The sequence below is a fragment of the Trichechus manatus genome, unplaced genomic scaffold (genome assembly GCF_000243295.1).
Source record: "Trichechus manatus latirostris isolate Lorelei unplaced genomic scaffold, TriManLat1.0 scaffold00056, whole genome shotgun sequence".
Classification (NCBI taxonomy): Eukaryota; Metazoa; Chordata; class Mammalia; order Sirenia; family Trichechidae; genus Trichechus; species Trichechus manatus.
In genome coordinates, this window is record NW_004443992.1 from 15,146,248 (window position 1) to 15,168,556 (window position 22,309).

The following is a 22,309-nucleotide window of genomic DNA, read 5'->3' on the forward strand; positions in this document are numbered from 1 at the left end:
TCAAATGTTTCCTCCTCTTTGGTCACTAGCACTGTCTTTAGTATGAACTGTGCTTCTCTCCTAGGTGAATGTAAAGTTTCTTAGTTGGTCTTCTTGCTTCCTTCAATCTCTCCTTATTGTCCAGAATGACCTCACTATAATAAACATATATGATAGGTACTCAACGTCACATCTTTCAAGGATTCTCATGTTTCCAGGATAGAAGTCAAACTCTTTACCCTAGCATCTACTTTTGGGTCAGATAGATCTTGGTTTGAATCCCAGGTTCAACCACTCCCCAGCAGTGTGACCTAGGACATGCTAAGCCTTTGTTTTCTCATTCCTGTGAACTCACTGAGGGTAGGATTATTTCATACACGCAGTGCCTGGCACATGCTCATGTTGCTAGTTGCCATTGTATAGTTGATTGAATTCAAGCTTCTGGTGTACAGAGTAGAACTGCTCCACAGGGTTTTCAAGGCTGTGACCTTTCGGAAGCAGTTCACCATGCCGGTCTTCCAAGACCCCTGTGGGTGGATTGGAACCGCCTCTGGGTGGGTTCAAACGCCAACCTCTCTGCTTCTAGTAGAGCACTTAACCATTTGTTGAGTGAAGGAAAGGCAGTTTAAAATTCACATAAATGTTTTTTCTTTAAAAACAAACAAACAAAACCTGATATACAATGTCGCTTTCCCCCAACTTTTTCTACTTGTATTTTCTGACAATCAAGGTAAGGTACTTGTGGGGATCTAGGCTACTTGGAATCACATTCTGCCCCAACCATTGAACAGTCATGTGACTGTGGAAGTCACTTCTGCATCTCAAATTTCTTCTGTAAAACGGGGACTGCCCTGGACTGCTAACGAAAAGGTCAGCGGTTGGAAACTGCCAGTAGCTCCTCGCGGGAGAAGATGTGGCAGTCTGCTTCCTAGAGATTTACAGCCTTGGAAACCCTATGGGATCGCTATGAGTCGGAATGACTGGACGGCAATGGGTTTGGTTGGTAAAATCTGTGAAATGTAAAACGGAGATTGTTTTTTAGAGTTAAATGAGTACAGCACTTGGAACATGTGGCATATACTAAGTTCTTGACAAATGTTAACTATTAGTTATCATCTTTATCAAACCACTTTGTGGTTCTCAGCTTTGTATGATAAAATAGTACTTTATGCGTTGTGTGGGCAAAAGGAGGAAAATCTGGAAACTCTTGCTGCGGATGGAGAAAAAAGAGGCGAGAAAAACGGATTATGAATGCGAGCATTTAGAGCTGGGATGGACGAGTTCCGTCCCTACTTTACCGATGAGGCAGTGGAGGAGTGACATGTCCTCCATCTCAGTCAAGACACACAGCCACAGCTCTTTATGAGAGTAGGACCAGGGAGGGCCCCGGGGCTTGCTGTGGTCAACTTGCGGGCGAAGACCAACACTCTGTGGAAGGTAGGAGAGGAGGCGCATTTAGTTACAAAAATGGTCACCAACTGGAGTATAAGTTCAGTGAGCAATGCATCAAATGAAAGTCAGCTGTCGCACCCGGAGAAACCGACTTGCTAACGGAGCCGGCTCATTCCTCAAAGGGACGTTCTATAGAGCCCAGTGATCAAGGGCTGCCTCGATTATCAAGCGTCCTCGCGGCTGCTCGCAGAACCGGAAAGCTCAGAGTAGCCAGTGATGAATGGAAACCAGAGTACCAGACATGCCGCGCGGGGGGTGGAGCAGTCGCGGGTGGGGGCGGGGCATTGTGAGTCACGTGCCAGGGTACCTAGGCGGGCATGAGGCGGGAACTCTGGGTGTGATTGGTTCCTCATAACCAGATGACCGCAGGACGCGTTCCGGTTGGCACAGGGCGACCGGCGTTCAGTGAGGAGGCGGCGGCGGAAGAAGGAGGAGCTCCGACCGCGCTCTCTCCCGGCAGTGGCTGCGCCTCTCAGCGCTGGTCGGGTCCCCACCCCTTTTAAATAAGCTGGGCTGGTCGCCGCCCTCGCAGACTAGTCCGCTCGGGGGAGGCTGCAGCGGCGTGGCGGCAGGGGTACGGCCGGGGCCGGAGCCCTGCCGGGGCTGGGTGGCAGGGCGGGCGAGCGGCGGCGAGGCCACTCCTGCATGCGCGGCGCAGCCCCGGCGTAGCCCGGGGCTGCCCGTGCCGGCCGCGCCATTGTTGGGGGAGGGGGTGACTGCTGAGGCCGGTGGAGTCGGGGGGCGAGCGTCGGTGGAGGCGGCCGTGAAGGCGGCGGCGGCGAGGAGCGGAGGCGCCCTATGGGGAACACGCTGACCTGTTGCGTGTCCCCCAATGCCAGCCCCAAGCTGGGCCGGCGCACGGGGCCGGCAGAGCCGGACTACGAGTCGGAGGTCTATGAGGCGGCGGCCGGGGACGCGGTGGCGGTAGCGGCTGCGCCGGCCCCGGCTGCCGTGGAGCCCGCCGAGTTGGATCTCGGAGCGGGCGAGGGCCACCACCTGCAGCACATCAGTGACCGGGAGATGCCCGAAGGTAAGGAGGCGGCGGGCTCCCCGAGCTCCTCGTGGGTACTGGCGCCGTCCACTTTCGGACGCGCCTTTGGACGCTGCCGCCCCGAAGGTCCCCCGGGAGGGAGCCGCCGCCTCGGGCTCCTTCCTGCCCGGAGCCGGCCTTCCCAGGGTCGGGCACCGTGGACGCAGGCTTGCTCTGCCCTGCGTCCCCACCCCGTATTCTTTCGCCGCCGAGTCCGGTCAGTTTTTCTTTTTCCTCCTCCCCACACCCGAACGACCTGCCGCGTTCTTGGTCCCTCTTCCCATTTCCCCGGCCCAGCCTGGGACCCTCCAGTCAGAGGCCCTTCTTGTTTGTGGCTCTATTTTATGTCCCCTGGGACTTTATCAAGTCTTTTTGGTATAATGTCTCCGTTTTCTTAGAAAAAACCCAGATACCACAACTTCGGAGTATCCATCCCTTTTCTCTATCCTTACGTATCCAGATGGTACCTAAGTGAAAGAGCCCGGTAAGATAGCCTGACTTACACCCTTCCGCCTGCCTTTTAGGGTAGCTTATCCTCGGACAATTCCGACCCAAACATTGTAGGATTTCTTATTTAAATTCAAAATAGAGGTTGGCATAGGAGAGTTTAAATGGAATCTACGGTACTTGTGTTCTTAAGTAGACTGATGTTTTAAGTCGTCTCCGTATAAGCTGTTTTATTCCTTCCAACAACACTCTGAAAACGAGAGGAAAGAAAATTGGGGGGCTGGGAGGGGCCTAAAATAACTGAAAGCTTTGGAATGTTACCACCAGGGTTCCGGAGAGTAGTTTCCTACCCAAAGGAGAACTCATGGAGTTGTGATTAATTTGACACAAATATGTCTCCAGTTCTACTCCGGTGACTTAGCAGACTTCACGTACGTTGCCTGTTCTAAAAAGGGGGCGGGGGGGGAGGGGGCTTGGCCGGCGGCAGGCGGGCGTGGTTCATGAAATTGTTGGTCAAAAGTTTCAAGAGACAAAACATACATTTAGACTTTAATTTGTAATGTAAGGGCTTGGGACTTAAGATGCCAAGACTCGAGAGTGTGTCTGTCTCCATGTGTCCCCCTCCCCCCTTGCTCCTTCCCTCCTCTCTTTACCCTTTATCCCTTCCCCACCCCCTTTAGAATCCTGTTCTACCGGAGGAATGCTGAGGTAAAAGTTCTTTAGACTAAACCGCTGGTCTAGGGGAGGGGGGGAGGAGGGAGAGAGGAAGTAGTTGATTTTTGCCTCTAGAATTTTGGAAAGGGGTGAATCTAGGTAAAAATAATTCTGGGCAGCAATGATGTCTCTTCAGTGAAGATTGTCCTTTGAAGGTGGCTTTGAAGTAGAAAACATTGTTTCATAAAGATGTTGAATCCCTTTGGTCCATTTGTTTCATTTAAATGCCAGGGATTATTCCATTACTGTAGAGGAAATGCCTTACAGCTCTTCTGTTTAAAATTTAATTGGGTTCTTAGTTTCTTTATAAGTTAGAATAATTAAGCCTATGGTTGTGGCTTTGTAACTGGGAAGTACTCCCTTTTCAGAATATTCAAAAAATTGTGAAAGAATGAACAACTTAGATTATGTGAATTAATTGCACCTTTAAACACAAAGCCTGTAAGTACTAGTGAAAACTTACCTGCTCAGTGCTGTGAGGTAAGCCTCTGAGTGATTTTTACAAACCAGTTTGTAGATGAGTAGTGTTGGATAAGAGACTAAAATAGGACTTGTATTTAATTCTTTAGGATTTACGGCTCATTTTCACGTACATCTCATTTGGCCCTTCTGCTAAAGTAAGGCTCATGTGTATTCTCCCTGTACTGCTGATGAAGAAACCGAGACTTAGAGCTCTGAAATGGCTCTGTCACAGCTACTGAATTCAAGGGCCAACAATGTAACTCTTAGCTCCCACTAACATGGAAATGGTAGATATGCCACTCTGGCAGGCTTAAAAATTCAGAATACAACCTGCATTTTATGTTTTATCCATAAGGTACACTGTCTCTTAGAACTTAATTCTTTCATTTGAAGAGTAGGTGCTCTTGAATAGTTGTATTCAAAGTCTGTTTTACAAAACTCAGAAGCTACATTTATCTCTCCATCCTGTGTCTGTACATGCATTACAATGGATAAGAGTAAGAGTAGGTAGAGGTGACAGAAATCACCTACGTTTACACATCAGTAACTGTCAGGTAAATGGGTTGATAAATTTTAAAGTTTGTTCCCGTGACTGTGAATTGAAGCCCAGGATGCCCTGGGCAGACAGACATTAGGAGAGGCTGGCGGGAGGGCAGGTAAGGTCCCAAGCATTAGGCATAGGACTCTGATGAGGAGCATTAAGATAGAAAAGTTGAGAAAAGAGGTAGTGACTACAGCATTTACTTTTTAAGTGTTATTAATATGATAGTTAAATTTTCATTTCAGTTTATCTTAAAATTTATTTTTTTGGCATTCAGAAAGTGATAAGAGAAACAAAATTTCAATTGCAAATTCCTATTTTTCTTCAGTTTCCATAGAAACAAAGTCAGAACACCAAATATAAAGTACAGTCACATTAAAAGTTTGCTTTTAATCACTTTATTTCAGACAATTTCAAATCAGTTTTCCTGGAAACTGAGAAATACCTACTTAGATGTAAAATAGTTCAGGTTTGCTACAATGAAGAATTGAATTATTTTGGTTACTTAGACAAAATCATACATAAATGATGCTCTGCTTTGTTCTTCAAGCAGTTTCAAAGAGATGTACCTAAGAACCTAGTATAGGTTTCATATAGACTCAAAAGTATTTTCTACTTGCTTGCTTTTATTTAACAGTATATCTAATATAGGTGATGGTAGTATCAGTAACATAAGATATTAAGGTCATCCAGTTTTATTACTAATCATCAACTTTTTGTACATCCTTTTATGTCCTGATCTTAGCTTTGCTAATTTGCTGGCTAAAGGGGCTCTCTCATGTGACCCATTCTCTCCCCCTGACAGGTGAGGGTAGGGAAGGAATTGGCAATATGATATGGAAAACCTCTGAGCCATAGATCTTTCCTCTTTCCAGTAGCTATTTTAAATCCCCCTCCTTTTTTTTTTTTTGGCTTTTTATTATGACAGTAGTGTTTGATGTAGAAGTTTTAGAAAATACAGAAAAACTATTCATTTATATGAGAATACCCCAAACTAACTTATTACTGTTTTTGATGCTGATTTTTCTGGAACCTTCTGTATACATATAAACATAATATTTTGTTGATTTTACAAAAATGAAATCACTCTATATGCGCTGCTTTGTAACTTTTTTTTTTTTTAACTTAAAATAATGAAGCAATGACATAAAGCTCCTGGGACAATGCTTGACACTTAAGAGAGTGTTTCAGGATGTCTTCCCATGCTAGTGGACATAGCTCTACCTCATCCCTTTTGATAACTGCTTAGTGTACCAACAAATGATTGGCGCATCATTTATTTAGCCCACTCTTTTATGATAAAATAGTACACAATCTCTTTATAATGTTTGATTCTGGGGACACAGATAAAAATATATTTTGATGACGGGTGCATTGACGGTATATTTTGTCTTACGGCTTAATTAAATCCATGGAATGAGTCATTTTGTAGGTAAGGTATTTTAATATTAAATATTCTCATACCAAATTGAAGTTACTATTGGCTTTTTGCTGTACATTTAGAATTCCTCTTTTAGATTTTTGTTGTTCTTGTAGCCTGTCTTATGTCTTTAATTCTGAATACCATTCTAATAGATCAGAAAGTAATGCTGGTCTTAGATGACCAAATCAGAAGACAGCATTACAAGAAATTTCAGATAACTGGAAAAACATAACTAGTTTAGGGTACGTTTAAACAGGTGTTTATTAAACACCTTCCAGGTGGCCAGACAGTGTTCCTGATGCGGGGCAAATGGTGGTGTACAAGACAAAGCCCCTAACCTAACTCAGCTTCTTAAATTCTAGAAGGGACTCAAGGTAGACAACACACAAATGATCAAGAATTTCAGATAGTGAGGTACTGGGAAGAAAGTAAACTTAAAGGTAGTGAACTGGGGAGGGAGGGCAGTTTAACACAGTGGTTAAAGCGATCTACTGCTAACTGAAAGGTGGCAGTCCACAACCACCAGCGTGTCTTTGGGAGAAAGATGTGGCAGTCTGCTTCTGTAGAGATTTACAGCCTCAGAAACCCTATGGGGTTGCTATGAGCCAGAATTGACTCCACAGCAGTGGGTTGGTGGGTGGGGTATCCTTAAGTGACGTGTGAGCAGTCCTAAAGTGACAGAAAACTGTGAGGATGTGGGGGAAGAGGCTTCTATGCAGAAGGGAACAAGCTTGATGCAGACAAAGGACAGAAAGATGTAGAGGTGGCTGCAGCAGAGTGAAAGGGATGCTAGGAGAAATATGGGGGTTGAGACCTTGTATGCCTAGTGGGCCTTGCTAAAATATATGGATTCTATTCTAGTCGTAAGGGAAAATCATTGGAGGATTTTTGAATCATTAGAGGAAAGTGATACTAATGCTCTAAAAAAAGATAAGACTAACTGCTCTGAGAATGGAGTAGTGCTGGCAAGGGTGGAAGCAGAAAGACTAGCAAGGAGGCTGGTTCAGGTGAGAGCAAATAGTGGCTTGAAACAAAACAGTATTTCATGTTGTTAGGTGCAGTCGAGTCAGTTCCGACTCATAGTGACCCTACATACAACAGAACCAAGCATTGCCGGGTCCTGGGCCATCCTCAGAATCATTGATGTTACAGCCCATTGTTGCAGCCACTGTGTCAATCCATCTCGTTAAGGGTCTTCCTCTTTTTCACTGACCTTCCACTTTACCAAGCATGATGTTCTTCTCCAGGGACCGGTCCCTTCTGATAACAGGTCCAAAGTACTTGAGACAACGTCTTGCCTCCCTCACGTCTAAAGAGCATTCTAGATATACTTCTTTCAAGACAAATCTGTTCTTCTGGCAGTCCATGGTATTTTCAATATTCTTTGTCAGCACTGTAGGCATCAATTCGTCTTTGGTCTTCCTTATACATAGTCCAGCTTTCGCAGGCATATAAGGCGATTGAAAATACCATGGCTTGGATCAGGTGCACCTTAGTCCTCAAAGTGACATCTTTGCTTTTCAGCACTTTAAAGAGGTCTTTTGCAGCAGATTTGCCTAATGCAATACGTCATTTGATTTCTTGACTGCTGCTTCCATGGGTATTGATTGTGGATCCAAGTAAAATGAAATCCTTGACAGCTTCAGTATTTTCTCCGTTTATCATGATGTTGGTTATTGGTTCAGTTGTGAGGATTTTTGTGTTATGTTAAGGTGTAATCCATACTGAAGGCTGTAGTCTTTGATCCTCAGCAGTAAATGCTTGAAGTTCTCTTCACTTTCAGCAAGCAAGGTTGTATCATTTGCATATTGCAGATTGTTAATAAGTCTTTCTCCAATCCAGATGCCGCGTTCTTCATATAGTCCAGCTCCTCAGATTATTTGCTCAGCATATAGATTGAGTAAGTATGTTGAAGGATACAACCCTGATGTACCCCTTTTCTGATTTTATGCCAAGCGGTATCCCCTTGTTCTGTTCAAATGACTGCCTCTTGACAGTTTCCACATGAGCACAATTAAGTGTTCTGAAATTCCCATTCTTCACAATGTTAACCATAATTTGTTATGATCCACACAGTCAAATGCCTTTGCATAGTCAATAAAACTCATATAAACATCTTTCTGGTATTCTCTGCTTTCAGCCAAGATCCATCTGACATCAGCAGTGATATTCCTTGTTCCACATGTGATGCTAATGATGTTGTTCAATAATTTCTGCGTTCTGTGGAATCACTTTTCTTTGGGATGGGCACAAATATGGATCTCTTCCAGTCCGTTGGCCAAGTAGCTCTCTTCCACATTTTTTGGCGTAGATGAGTGGGCACTTCCCAGGTTTGCATCCGTTTGTTGAAATATCTCAACTGATACTCCGTCAGTTCCTGGAGCCTTGTTTTTCACCAATGTCTTCAGTGCAGCTTGGACTTCTTCCTTCAATACCATCAGTTCTTGATCATATGCTGCCTCCTGAAATGGTTGAATGTTGGCCAGTTCTTTTTGGTACAGTGACTCTGTGTATTCTTTCCATTTTTTGATGCTTCCAGCGTCGTTCAATATTTTGCTTGTACAATCCTTCAGTATTGCAAATTGAGGCTTGAATTTTTTCTTCAGTTCTTTTAGCTTGAGAAATGCTAAGCATGTTCTTCTCTTTTGGTTCTCTAACTTCAGATCTTTTGCACGTTTTGTTATATTTACTTTACTTTGTCTTCTCAGCCACCCTTTGAAATCTTCTGTTCAGCACTTTTACTTCATCATTTCTTCCATTTGCTCTAGGTACTCTACATTCAAAAGCAAGTTTCAGAGTCTCTTCTGACATCCATTTTGGTCTTTTCTTTCTTTCCTGTCCTTTTTGTTTGTTTGTTTTTTTAAAATTGTAATTTAGGTGAAGGTTTACAGAACAAATAGTTTCTCATTAAACAGACTTTCTGTCTTTTAAATGACATTTTGCTTTCTTCAGATATGATGTCCTGGATATCATCACACAACTTGTCTGGTCTTCAGTCATTAGTATTCAAAGGGTCAAACCTGTTCTTGAGATGATCTCTAAATTCAGGGGGGGTGTACTCAAGGTTATACTTTGGCTCTCATAGACTTGTTTTAATTTTCTTCTGCTTCAACTTAACCTTTCATATGGGCAGTTAATGTTCTGTTCCGCAGTTGGCCCCGGGCCTTGTCCTGACTGATGATATTGAGCTTCTCCATCATCTCTTTCCAAGATGTAATCGATTTGTTCTTATGTGTTCCGTCCGTCCAGGTCCATGTGTATAGTTGCCATTTATGTTGTTGAAAAAAGGTATCTTCTGTGAATAGGTTGTTGGTCTTGCCAAATTCTGTCATGTGATCCCTGACATGAATTCTGTCACCAAGGCCGTATTTTCCAACTACTGATCTTCTTTGTTTCCAACTGTCACATTCTAATCATCAGTAATTATCAGTGCATCTTGATTGTATGTTTGATCAATTTCAGACTGCTGGAGTTGGCAAAAATCTTCACTTTCTTTTTCTTTCGCATTAGTGATTGGTGCTTAAATTTGAATAATGGTTGTATTAACTGGTCTTCCTGGTAGACGTATTGGTATTATCCTATCACTGACAGCATTGTACTTCAGGATAGATCTTGAAATGTTCTTTGAGGGGGCAGCTCTTCCCCAGTCGTATTTTGAGTGCCTTCCAACCTGAGGAGCTCATCTTCTGGCACTGTATCAGACAATGTACTGTTGCTATTCATAAGATTTTCACTGGCCAGTTTTTTTTAGAAGTAGATCACCAGGTCCTTCTTCCTAGTTTCTCGTAGTCCGGAAACTGCGGAAATCTGTCCAGCATGGGTGATCCTGCTGGTATTTGATATACCACTGGCATAGCTTCCTGCATCACAGCAACACACAAGCCCCCACAGTAGGACATACTGACAGACAAGTGGTAGAGTATTTAATAAGGGCTTAAAATAGGCAGCTTGAAATTAAAGTGAATCTAAAAGTAGATAAGAAAGATATGAATAGACAAGTCACAGAAAAAGAAACGCAGATGGCCCTTTAAACATATCTTCACACATAAGACATGCAAATTAAAACTATGCTGCAGTTTCCCCTCTTACTGGGAGAAAATCCAGAAACTTGACAGTACATTCTTTAGTGAGGCTGTGAAGGAGCATTTACTTTGTAGGTGGAAGTCTAAAATGATTTGACCCCATGAAGGGGAATTTGGCAGTCTCACAAAATGGTTATAGATCCCTTTGATTCAGAAATCCTACTTCTAGGAATTTACTGTGAAGATACACCCCAAAAACATGAAACTGCACATGCACAAAGTTTTTATTGCAGTATTTTTAATAGCAGAATACTGGAAATAACGCAAATATCCATCAGTAAGGGACTGACAAAATAAGCTGGTACATCCACACAGTGGAGAACCATGGAGCTGGAAGGAGAATGAGAACATCTCTCTCTACACGTGTGGAGTCATCTCCAGGATATATCATCTGAAGCAAGGGCAGAACACACAGTAGTCTATCTTTGTGTAGATTTCTGTACACAAGTAAGTTCTTGATGACTGGCATGACTCTTCCCCTTTCCTTTCACGAATAGCTAAAACATGTTTGCCTACTGTGCTATTTGTTATTTGATATGGGCAGTGAGTTGGCTTTTCATGCATTTTCCAATGAAAAGTTAAACATTCACTTTTTGCTTTCGAATGTATTTGTGGAAACTTTATAAAGTAACGTGCTTTATGTAGTATATAGATGACTCTTGCATTTCATTTGGTCGTCACAGTGTTTTGAATCGTATAGTGTAGGAGTTATGCCTGTTTTACATATGAAAAGACAGGCTCTGAGAAGTATAAATTGAGTTGCCCAAGGTTTTAAAATTAAGACTCGGTAGATCCGGAATATAAGTTCCAGATATGTCATATAGAAGTAGAGTTTATATAATGACTCCTTACCTAGGCTTCTTTGGATACTACTTTATTTTTCACTCTTTTCTAGTGTATTAAAGCATTTATAGGATTGAAGCAGTAACATTGGATAATGTGCAAGGAATTGGAGGTAACTTGCAACACGGAAATGTTCTTAAAAGTCCAGGAAGCTGAGTAAAGTGCTGCTGTTAAGAAATATATGAAGAAAGGGATATGTTACAAGGGTGGGGAGGGAGGGTAAGGGTTATTTACTAACTAGATAGATAAGAATTATGTTAGGTGAAGGGAAGGACGGCACACATTACAGGGGAGGTCAGCACAACTGGACTAAACCAAAGCTGAGAAGTTTCCTGAATACAATCAAACACTTTGAGGGACAGAGTAGCAGGGGTAGGGATTTGGGGACCATGCTTTCAGGGGACATCTAGGTCAACTGGTATAACAAAGCTTATTAAGAAAACGTTCTGTGCCCTACTTTGGTGATTGGTGCCTGGGGTCTTAAACCTTGCAAACGGGCATTCAAGATGCATCAGTTCGTCCCAGCCGCCTGTAAAGGAGAATGAAGAACACCAAAGACACAAGGAAAGTATTAGCCCAAGAGACAGAAAGGGCCACATAAACCAGAGACTTCCATCAGCCTGAGACCAGAAGAACTAGATGGTGCCTGGCTACCACCAATGACCGCCCTGACAGGGAACACAACAGGGAGTCCCTGATGGAGCAGGAGAAAGGTGGGGTGCAGAACTCAAATTCTAGTAAGAAGACCAGACTTAGTGGTGTGACTGAGACTGGAGGAACCCCGGAAAGCATGGCCCCTGGATTCTCTGTCAGCTCAGAACTAAAACAGCTCTTCAGGAAGGGATTGGACTGGACTGTGGGACATAAAGTGATAATCGTGAGGAGTGTGCCCCTTAGCTCAGGTAGATACAAGAGACTAAACGGGCACCTTCTGTCCAGAGGTGAGGTGGGAAGGCAGAGAGGGTTAGGAGCTGGTTGAATGGACATGGGGAATTGGGTGGAAAGGAGGAGTGTGCTGTCACATTATGGGGAGAGCAATTAGGGTCACATAACAATGTATATATAAATTTTTGTATGGGAAGAAATTTAAAAAACAAAAGGGATAATTCGTCAAATATCACATCTTGGTCAAGGTCACTAAAACATGGATCGAGAATTAAAACAGTTAAGGCAAGACTGAGACCCAAACAGGAGACAGGCAGGTACAGAAGTGTTTTTTGAAGCCAGAGTTAGGAAGATTGTCAAATGCTAGGAAAGTAGGAGACCTTGGAATGCAGGAATTCTGCCTGGTGCTGTGTGCTCTCTGGTGAGGCCAGCGGAAGACACTCACATGGGAATTATTTGACTGGGGTAGAAAGTGTGGACTCAAAGTTAAGAAATAAAATCATCAGAGTGTACATGGTAATTTTAAAACTTGAAATGTTTGTGTTATGGGCCATAAAACTACAGTGTGGAGTATAGGGATGATAGAACAGTTGAGTAAATGCAGTCAGTCTTTTAGTAAACAGGTACTGGGAAGTTGGCCCAGGAACTGCTGACATCTGTCTAACTGGAATATATTAAAATTCACGTGTAGCTTCTAACTCAGATATTTCTTGGTGACTGCCCTCTCCTAATATTTTGGCAAGGAAAAGATCACTTATCGACAGTTTGTGATTGTATAATTTTAACACTTTTAGCCTTTAGTAACGCATTTCATTTATTCTAAGTTTGCATACATTTTTATGTTTTTAACATCTATGCAATTGAGAGGACCTGACAACTGATGGAATCTTTTATTAGAAGAAAAACAGTGTTCTATGTCAGTGGTGTTTTTACAGATTAAGTGGTTAAGAGCTTGGCTGCTAACCAAAAGGTCGGCAGTTCGAATCTACCAGCTGCTCCTTGGAAACCCTCTGGGGGCAGTTCTGCTCTCCTGTAGGGTCGCTATGAGTTGAAATCCACTTGACGGCGATGGTTTGGTTTTGGCTTTTGGTTTCCTCTAATTTCCAGAGATGTTTACATAAGACCTGAGTTTAATTTTTTTAAGTCATATTCTTCCTACATTATCTAATAATGGTGTCAAATTAAGTTACAAATTTGACCAAAAAGTGGTGGGTCTTAAAAATACAATCTTAAAAATAAACCCTAATCATGAGCTAAAGAATATTTCTCCTAGTTTAACACGTTCTTAGAAGTTTCTAAAAAAAATAATTTTTAGAAGGATTCATATATAGGATGCACAATTATTCATGTGTTTTTTCCTAACATCTGTAAATCTTTCTGTGTATATGTGTATGCATACATGTGCATGTAAGTGTATACATGTGTGCATGTTTGGGGGTCAGTAATGCCTTACTTAGTAATAATAGTGAAACTGGTATAATGCAATAATTTATCAAGTCTCCAGTGCTCTAGGGAAAAGAGTAATGGAGAGTGCAGAAATCATACAGGGTGTATGAGTGTGTATATGAGTTTACTGCCTAATGGCTTAAGTATTTATTTTGTAAAGTAGTGTTGTGGTATTTGTCATTAGTGCAAATTACATAGAAAATTGTAATAGGCTATAGACAGAAGATTAATATTTTCTGAAAACCTCATACAAATTGACAGTTTTAAGGCTCTAGCAAATAAATATACAAATGATATGCAACTGATGAAAGGAGAAATACCACTGTTAACAGTGGAAAAATGGTCACACTCTGTCATCAAATAAATGCAAATTAAAGCCACAATGAGGTTCGTCATTCACATCAGTAGGAATATTTTTTCATTATCCAAAGGTAGGGTAGAAGCTAAAACTAGTATAGTTGGTGGCATTAAACCCTGATACATTCTTACCTCCTTTAGAAAACAACTTAGCACTATATACTGAACCATGAAAACTAACTTTTTGATCTAGAAGTTAATAAATAATTATTTAAAAAAAACTATATATGTGAAGATTTTTCTCACAATATATTAAGAGTAGAACTTTGCAAGCCCCTAAATCCCTGACAATAGGGGATTGGCTAAGTAAAGTATAGGAATAACACTTGATGGGCCATTACTAACCAGTACCAGTTGCCACTGAGTTAATTCTGACTCATGGTTACCCTGTGTGTTTCAGAGTAGAACTGTGTTCCATAGGGTTTTTAGTGGCTGTGATGTTTCGGAAGTAGTTCGCCAGGCCTCTGGGTAGATTTGAGCTGCCAACCTTTCGGTTAGTAGCCGAGCACTTAACTGTGCCACCCAGAGACTCTGGTGGCCCATTATGTATCCATTAAACAATACATGTGCCAAAGAGGGGTGGGAATCACTTGTCAGTAATGACATAGGATATAAAATGTATACTAATAAAAGGTTTTTTTTTTTTTTTTTAAATGCATAAGAAAAGCAACTAAAAATAATGGTTGTGAGTTTTTGAGTAGTTTTTAAACAAAGTATTATTTTGATTCTCAGAAATTTCTGTTCATGATAAGATATTTGTTAAAGGAATGAGCAAGTGACTTTTACCTATCCCAACTTTTAGTGGGACATCAGTAAAAACCAAACCCCATTGCTGTCGAGTCAGTGGGACCCTATAGGACAGAGTAGAACTGCCCCACAGGGTTTCCAAGGCTGTAAATCTTTATGGAAGCTGACTGCCACATCTTTCTCCCAAGGAGTGGCTGGTGGGTTTGAACTGCCGACCTTTCAGTTAGCAGCCAAGCACTTAACCACTGTGCCACCAGGGCTCCTTTGTGACATCAGTACTGCTGTATTGATCGGTCTCATTCAGTTGCAAGTTAAAGAAAATCTGTCTCAAAATAGCTTAAATTAGAACCAAAAAAAAAACCTGACTTTTATAGCCAGGGAGTTCACAGCAAATTAGGCCTACTTAACCCAGGAATTCAGTCATCTCAGAACCTACCTCACTTCTGCTCTTCTCATTTGGCCTCTCCTGAAAAGGCTTTCCTCTCGTAATGGCAAGGGGAGCCACCAGCAGCTCTAGGGTAATTTCTTTATAGCCAGTGATCCCAGAGTACAGGTCATTCCAGGGAGAGCTGTGATTGGTCATCTTGGGGCCATGTGCCCACCCTAGACCCTTGGGGTGGAGAGAGGAAGTGCCAGCTTTTTTCTTATCACTTGGGCTAATTTTGGTTTTTCTGCATGTTGTCATTTCCTTTATCCCAGCATTCTTGATTTTTGTATTTAGTTCCACAGTAGCACATCTTGGTGTGTTTTTGTTCTTGTTTTTTAAGCCTGCTCCTTTTTGATTCTGGTTCTTACTTTTCCTGGACTTCCATTGAAAAATTTTTAATTAAATTTTATCATGCCATAGGCATTGATACATAATATAGCTACTTCTACAGACTTTTTTGATGCTCAATTTTTCGGTTCAAATGTAGTATATTTGCTTTCTTTTTGGTAGGTGATAGTCATGAATCCTTTCAGAAGCCTTAGGTTAGAGAGAGAACTGTGAAAGTTTCTGCCTATCACTTTATGCACAACTGAATTAATTAATTTTTCTAAATAGCTAGCATTGTCTGAACTTCGAAAATAATTTTCATATGAGTCTTTTGTATGAAAATAGTGAACAATAGAAGAGTTCCTTCAAAAGCAGTTTAATAAACTCCAAATTTAGTGCAGAAATTTCCATAAAGAACAAAGTAGCTGGTTTAGGTATGTAAGTTTCTAGTGATCTGGCAGTACCATTAACATGGATGGTTCAGATTCCTGTTGAACCAGGAAGTTCCAAATTATATTCCATGAAAGATTTTAACTTGTTTTAACTGGGGCAGAAATAAAAAGGATTCTAGATAAGTAAATATGTGAAATTCTGAGTTTGTATTTGCTACTAGACTGATTAGCTCTTAATATATCAGTGTGTAGGTGATTCTGTAAGAACCAGGGATATAGTGTTGTTGTTGTTAGGTGCCATCAAGTTGGTTTCAACTCAGAGCAATCCTGTGTACAACAGAATGAAACACTACCCACTCCTGTGCCATCCTCACAATCTTTGCTATGCTTGAGCCCATTGTTATAGCCACTGTGTCAATCCATCTTATTAAGGGTGTTCCTCTTTTTCGCTGACCTTCCACTTTACCAAGCATGATGTGCTTCTCCATCAACTGATCCCTCCCAATAACAGGTCCAAAGTACTTGAGACGAAGTCTTGCCATCCTTGCTTCTAAGGAGCACTCTGGCTGTACTTCCAAGACATATTTGTTCGTTCTTCTGGCAGTCCATGGTATATTCAGTATTCTTTGCCAACACCGTAATTCAAAGACGTCAGTTCTTCTTCAGTCTTAATCATTGTTCAGCTTTCGCATGCATATGAGGTGATTGAAAATGCTATGGTTTGGGTCAGGTGCACATTAGTCCTCAAAGTGACATCCTTGCTTTTCAACACTTTAAAGAAGCCTTTTGTGGCCGATTTGCCCAATGCAATGTGTCTTTTGATTTCTTGACTTCTGCTTCCATGGACATTGATTGTGGATCCAAGTAAGATGAAATCTTTGACAAGTTCAGTCTTTTCTCCGTTTATCATGATGTTGCTTATTGGTCCAGTTGTGAGGATTTTTGTTTATGTTTAGGTGCAATCCATACTGAAGACTGTAGTCTTTGATCTTCATCAGTAAGTGCTTCAAGTCTTCATCACTTTCAGCAAGCAAGGTTGTGTTATCTGCATATCACAGGTTGTTAATGAGTCTTCTTCCAATTCTGATGTCATATAGTCCAGTTTCTTGGATTATTTGCTCAGCATACAGATTGAATAAGTATGGTGAAAGAATACAACCCTGACGCACACCTTTCCTACTTTAAACCACACAGTATCCCCTTGTTCTGTTCAAATGACTGCCTCTTGGTCTATGTACAGGTTCCTCATGAGAACGGTTAGGTGTTCCGGAATTCCCATTCTTAGCAGTGTTATCCATAATTTGTTATGATCCACAGAGTCAAATGCCTTTGCATAGTCAATAAAACACATGTAAACATCTTTCTGGTAAAGTTGGTTTCATAAAAATTCAAAAACCTATTTTGTATTCTTGCTTAAATGGGAGACTGTCCCTCCTTGGTGCAAGGTGGACTGCAGGTAGACCTACCGTTACGTAGGTAGGGCCAAAATTTTTTACAAGCAGCTCTGTGATCTGCTCAAAAAAAGTGCTCTTATTGAAATCTCGAACATTCAGGATGCAAGGAAGAGGTAAGCCTTGAAAATTGAAAGCAAAAGTTACAGATCACTTTCTACCATGGAAATGTTCATGTGGAATAGAACAGTGAAGTTTTATCCAGTCCTGTTAAACTGCCTGATAATTGTTGTTAGCTGCTGCTGAGTTGGCCCCTGACTCATGGCAACCCCACTGCACAGTTGGATCGGACTGTAGTGATCCAGAGTTTTCACTGACTACTTTTTTGGAAGTAGGTTGCCAGTCTTTTCTTATTAGTCTTTGTCTTAGCTTAAAAGCACCGCTGAAACCTGTTCAGCATCATGGTAACATGTATACCTCCACTGATAGATGGGTGATGGCTGTGCTTGAGGTGCACTGGCCGGGAATTGAACCTGGGTCTGCTGCATGAAGGAGAGAATTCTTCTACTGAACCACCACTGTCCCTCCCATGATGAATAGCCCCCTAAATAGACTCACAGCTAACTAAATGAGTTGTTGAATGAAGTTTGAATTAGTCATTTGAATGTCTAAAGAATGTTTGCCAGAAACAGCTCTTTTGGTTTTGGCATGTTTGATATTATTGAGCTGGTATCTGACATTAACTGGCCAACAGTATCACTTGCTTCTTGAGATTATCTCTGGAATATGCTAAAAATATCAGCATAGAGGGAGGTGATGGTGTTCTGTTTGATAAGAAGGAAGGAGGGCATGTATATGGTTCATCTGAAAGTTACATCAGATTACAGTATTAGGTGCAAGTTAAATGTCTAAGACATAGCCTGGTTTTATTCTACACATGGAGAAATTCTGTAATTTTGCAGTTTCCCAGTAGAATTTTTATATTATTGTCTTTATATCCTTCATAGTCATTACTAAAAACTTCTCCCAAGACCATTAAAAATTAAATTAAAATCGATGTGTAGCTATTCAAAATTTGTTATTTTTCTACTCAACTAAATTATCACACCTTTTTCTCTTCCTGTGTAGATTTAGCTTTTGAATCAAACCCTTCTGACCACCCAAGGGCAAGCACAATTTTCCTGAGCAAATCTCAGACGGATGGTAAGACAATGTTATTTTTTTTCCTGAGGGGAAAGGTTTGAAAACTCAGTTTTTATTTTGTGATATGTATTATAGAAAGTATTTATTTAGAAGATCTCATACCCTGGTTCAAATTTTTCACTTTTTCGTATATTTTAACATGATTTTATACTTTGCTTAAGTTGTTACTGCTTTAGTGAGGAGAACGCATAGACTTTCTGTTTACACATTTTGCCACACTTCTTTACGGACACAATTAATTGGCCACACGATTTAGAAGTGGTCATGGATTTATACTTATTTCTCCATACTCCCTAGTTCCAAGGAGCACACGTTTTAAAGATGAATGACTAAGACTTTAGGTTGCAGTTAGGTTTTCATTTGAACACATCAAAAAAATCAAATGGGGATTGAATCTATGGGGTTATATCTCATTTTATACATTAACCAGATGACCCTGTCTCACATCAACATTTATGCTACTCAGATTTTTAATTGTTCAAACTTTGTCGTCTTAATATAATGCTGTGCCAGCAGAGTGCTGTAGCATCCAGGGTGTGCATCAAACCAAAGACGCTCTATGGTGTTTACCAGAAGGTTGGCCTCACTATGTAGAACTAGTGTAAATTTCCTGTGTCATGCTTATTCAAGGATGAGAATCAGAGCTGCAGGATTTTCGGCACTCCTGCTTGCCTGCTTATTTTAATGTTAAATCCTAGTTTATTTGCTAAAGAGCCATTCATGACCAAGCTTTCCAGTTGATTACTTTATGAGAGCAGAATATGGGAAGTGAGGGCTCCCTATTAATACCTGAACTGCTGCAGCACAATAAAAAATGGGGTTTCTAACCTGGATTTTGATCGTGTATATGTACTTTGTTCTGAACCAATCATTTCTGATTAGGATTGTTGTATTTCTCAGTTTCTTATGGAGTCATGGGCTGCTCTCACGTTTAGAGAGTGTGGAAGCAGTATAGGAAAAGCTATCCCTTGCCCCTCTCTGAAGGAGTGCATGCCTACCATGCCTGCCTGGCATTAAAGGAGGCAGTTTGGGAAACCAGGTGTAGCCTAAGGCCGTCCTTGGGGCTTTTATTCCCCGTCTGGCCTTTGCTAGAACAGAAGGATTTTGTGCTGTAGACATCATGTTCAATTAGATTAGCACACTCATTTTAAAATTTAAGATAGGTTGAGTTACTTGCCAATTGTGTGAAGACCCATTTGTCTTTTTAGTAACATAATATTTTAGTAGATTACCGGTAAGTGGTTCAGGGTGCTTCCAGGGATTCTAATGCATCTAGAGATTAGTGCCTGGCCAAAAACTGGTTCTTAGAGCTGTCAGCTGTTAGATCCTGGTAATTAAAGTAAGCTGTGAGTAAACGTAGAATTAGAAAATTCTGCTGGTTAGTGGTTCTGATGTGCAACAGGTGAATTTTTCATTAGCTAATATCCCACCTAGCCTAATTTGTTTTGCCCTTTTATTTCCTACACTGAGATTCCTTCATTTGTACCTAATACAGAATATCTGTTAGGTTAAAAAATAAAGCTGAGTTTTTAGATTTCAGTTTATGGGTCTCATCTTGCCAGATAATTTAAATTATAAATTTTGTTGGAAATTCTTTTAAAAAAATAGAATGGAACTTGTATCTCATTTTTTTGTATATTGGTAATCTGTCAGATAATTAGCTACTATTATAAATTTTTATGGCATTTGTATCAGAATTGATCAGTTAATTTTTTTTATTCTTAGTGCGAGAAAAGAGGAAGAGCAACCATTTAAACCATGTAAGTAAACAGTTAAAAATTAAGTAAGAAATGAATAGTTTGAATTCAAAGTATGTCTGCTGTGATTCCTAATAAATAATTACGATCCGTATGGGACTCTCTATGTGGATTTTTTCTAAATCTCTATTTTCCTAAGTTCAAATTTATTCAGAAGTGTCTTTGGCTTAGTAGTGCCTATTTTTAACGAGTTTCTGACATTTAAGTTAAATTTCAATAACATAATTTTGGTATAAAGATCTGCCTTAAGTTTTTAATCTTTTTTAACCAGAGGAACAAAAGTATAATAGCTAAGTCAATTTTTAGCACTCGCTATTGACTTACTGTCATTGTAGATGTGAGCTTAACTTCTTCACTCCACCGTGACCTTAATTCTCTCCCTCCATTTGCTCAACATGTATCACATTTTTTGTTAAATCAGTAATCAGTGTGTGCATTATTAGGACTATGCAGATATTGTTCACTGCTGAGTCAAATAGTCTGTGCCGCCTCCATTTTTTTTTTCCTCCAAGTCCTGCCAGTTCTTCATTTGAAATATTTCTGAAATCTGAGCACTTCTCCTCTTCTCCAGGATAATCTCCGTTTTTCTAGCAAGCATTCTCTCTCACATAGCCAAGTGCAGTAGCTTCTTGGCTGGCCTCCCTGCTTTCACATAAAATCCTTAGTTTTTTTGTGGAATTAATTTCCTGACTTGATTCTTGTCTATTTTCTATCAGCTATTTTTCCCCAAAATGTTGTAACATTTGTCATATGCCTATCAAAAATACTTTCTGTCTACTAAAGCACATCTATTCCATTTTTTTCTGGAGATAACCTTCTTCAGCCTTCTGTCATTCTGCTCCAGTATAAACTGGTTTTTCCCTAAGCCTGCTGTATGCCGGTTTTCCTGGGATGTCCCTTTGAAGTCATCTGGGATTTCATATAACTGCTCTCTTGTGTAGAACCCTGTTATGTCCTAGATCCCATGTTTCCTTTTGTCTTGTTACGCTCCTCCATTTTACTGAAGCACGTTTTCCTGGGAAAGTATGCGTGGGTGGGAGGTTTTTAGAGATCTAGCCCGTCTGACAAATCCTCCTATTTGATAGACTATAGGATTCTAGGTTGAAATTAATTTTCACAGTTTTGAAGACATTTTTCTATTGTCTTTTCATTTATAGTGTTTCTCTTAAATCTGTCGCCATTGCATGATAAATTGTAAATAGCCAGTTCTAGTCATTTTTCCGCTATCCCTTCTCTGGAATCATTGAGTACCTTCTCTAACCCCAGGAGTTCTGAAATGTCATAATTATGTGGTTTGGTGTGGATATTTTTATTTTGTTGGGGCTGTTCAATCTGCAGTTACAACTCTTCTATTGAATTTTTATGTATGTCTTCTATATTTTCTCTGTTCCTTTTTTTTCTGATATTCCTATTATTCAAATGTTGGATGTCATAGACCAGTATTCCTGCACTGACTTCTAATTTTTTTCTCTATTTTCCATTTTGTCTTATTGTTCTACCTTCTGGAGATTTCCTTGACTTTATGTTCTAAACTTTCTGTTGAATACTTGTTCTGACTATCCCATTTTAATTTAAAGAGTTTTCTTCTATTCTGTCATTACTGTTTTCTAGCATTTGGTTCTTTTGCTGATACAAGGTTGCATCTTTCTGAGAGTGTCTAAGAATAGTTTTTGTGTTTTTTTTTTCAATGTTTTCTCTTCTGAATTTTATTGTTTCCAACCTGGGATGGATTACCCACTAAGCAAAGTATGCACAGACTTACTTATGTTTACCTACTAATCTGTAGTGCACAATTTCACCTGTTTTTCACCCCATGTGAAATTGTGCACTACAGATTAGTAAGTAAGCACAAGCCCCCGTATACCTTACTTACTGGTTAATCTGCCCTTGCTCCCGTCAATTCTTATTTCCTATTGTTTTGATCTCTCTCGTTGGAGGCTTTTCCTCAAGTGTGTGGTGGTCCCCGGCTGTCTCTTAAAATCTAATTGAAAATATCATGTGTGAACAGGCTTTGTTAACTGATGGACTTCACTTACAGGGATTTGAGGGGGGTGGCAAACCAGCTTTTCATTTGGAGATCCTTAATGTCAGTATCTGGGGGCTTTTCTCTGAGGCAATTCAGTTTCTTCAGAGAAGAATCTTCCAGTTTTCTGCCTGGGGAATACAAACACAGCTGCTTGCTTTCCAGAAGTAGATTTGGGAGAAGGAGGTGGAGTTGTACCTTTCAGTGTATTAAAAAAACAAACAAACCAAACCTGTTGCCATTGAGTTGATTCCAACTCATAGCGACCCTAAAGGACAGAGTAGAACTGCCCCATAGGGTTTCCAAGGAGCGGCTGGTGGATTTGAACTGCCAGCCTTTTGGTTAGCAGCCGTAGTAGCACTTAACCACTGTGCCACTGGG

General features: G+C 40.6%; 1 protein-coding gene across 3 annotated transcripts in view; it reads left to right on the forward strand.

Annotated features, from left to right (window-relative positions):
* The first annotated feature begins 2,216 nt into the window (after positions 1 to 2,216).
* Positions 2,217 to 22,309, forward strand: part of CCNYL1 (cyclin Y like 1) — a 43,780-nt gene continuing 23,687 nt past the window's right edge. For all 3 annotated transcript variants that reach the window (XM_004378277.3, XM_023733038.1, XM_004378278.2), the window contains exons 1-3: positions 2,217 to 2,461; positions 18,074 to 18,148; positions 19,874 to 19,908. In XM_004378277.3, the coding sequence (XP_004378334.1) occupies positions 2,230 to 2,461; positions 18,074 to 18,148; positions 19,874 to 19,908 (342 nt within the window). In that variant the 5' untranslated portion in view covers positions 2,217 to 2,229. The remainder of the gene's footprint in view (positions 2,462 to 18,073; positions 18,149 to 19,873; positions 19,909 to 22,309) is intronic.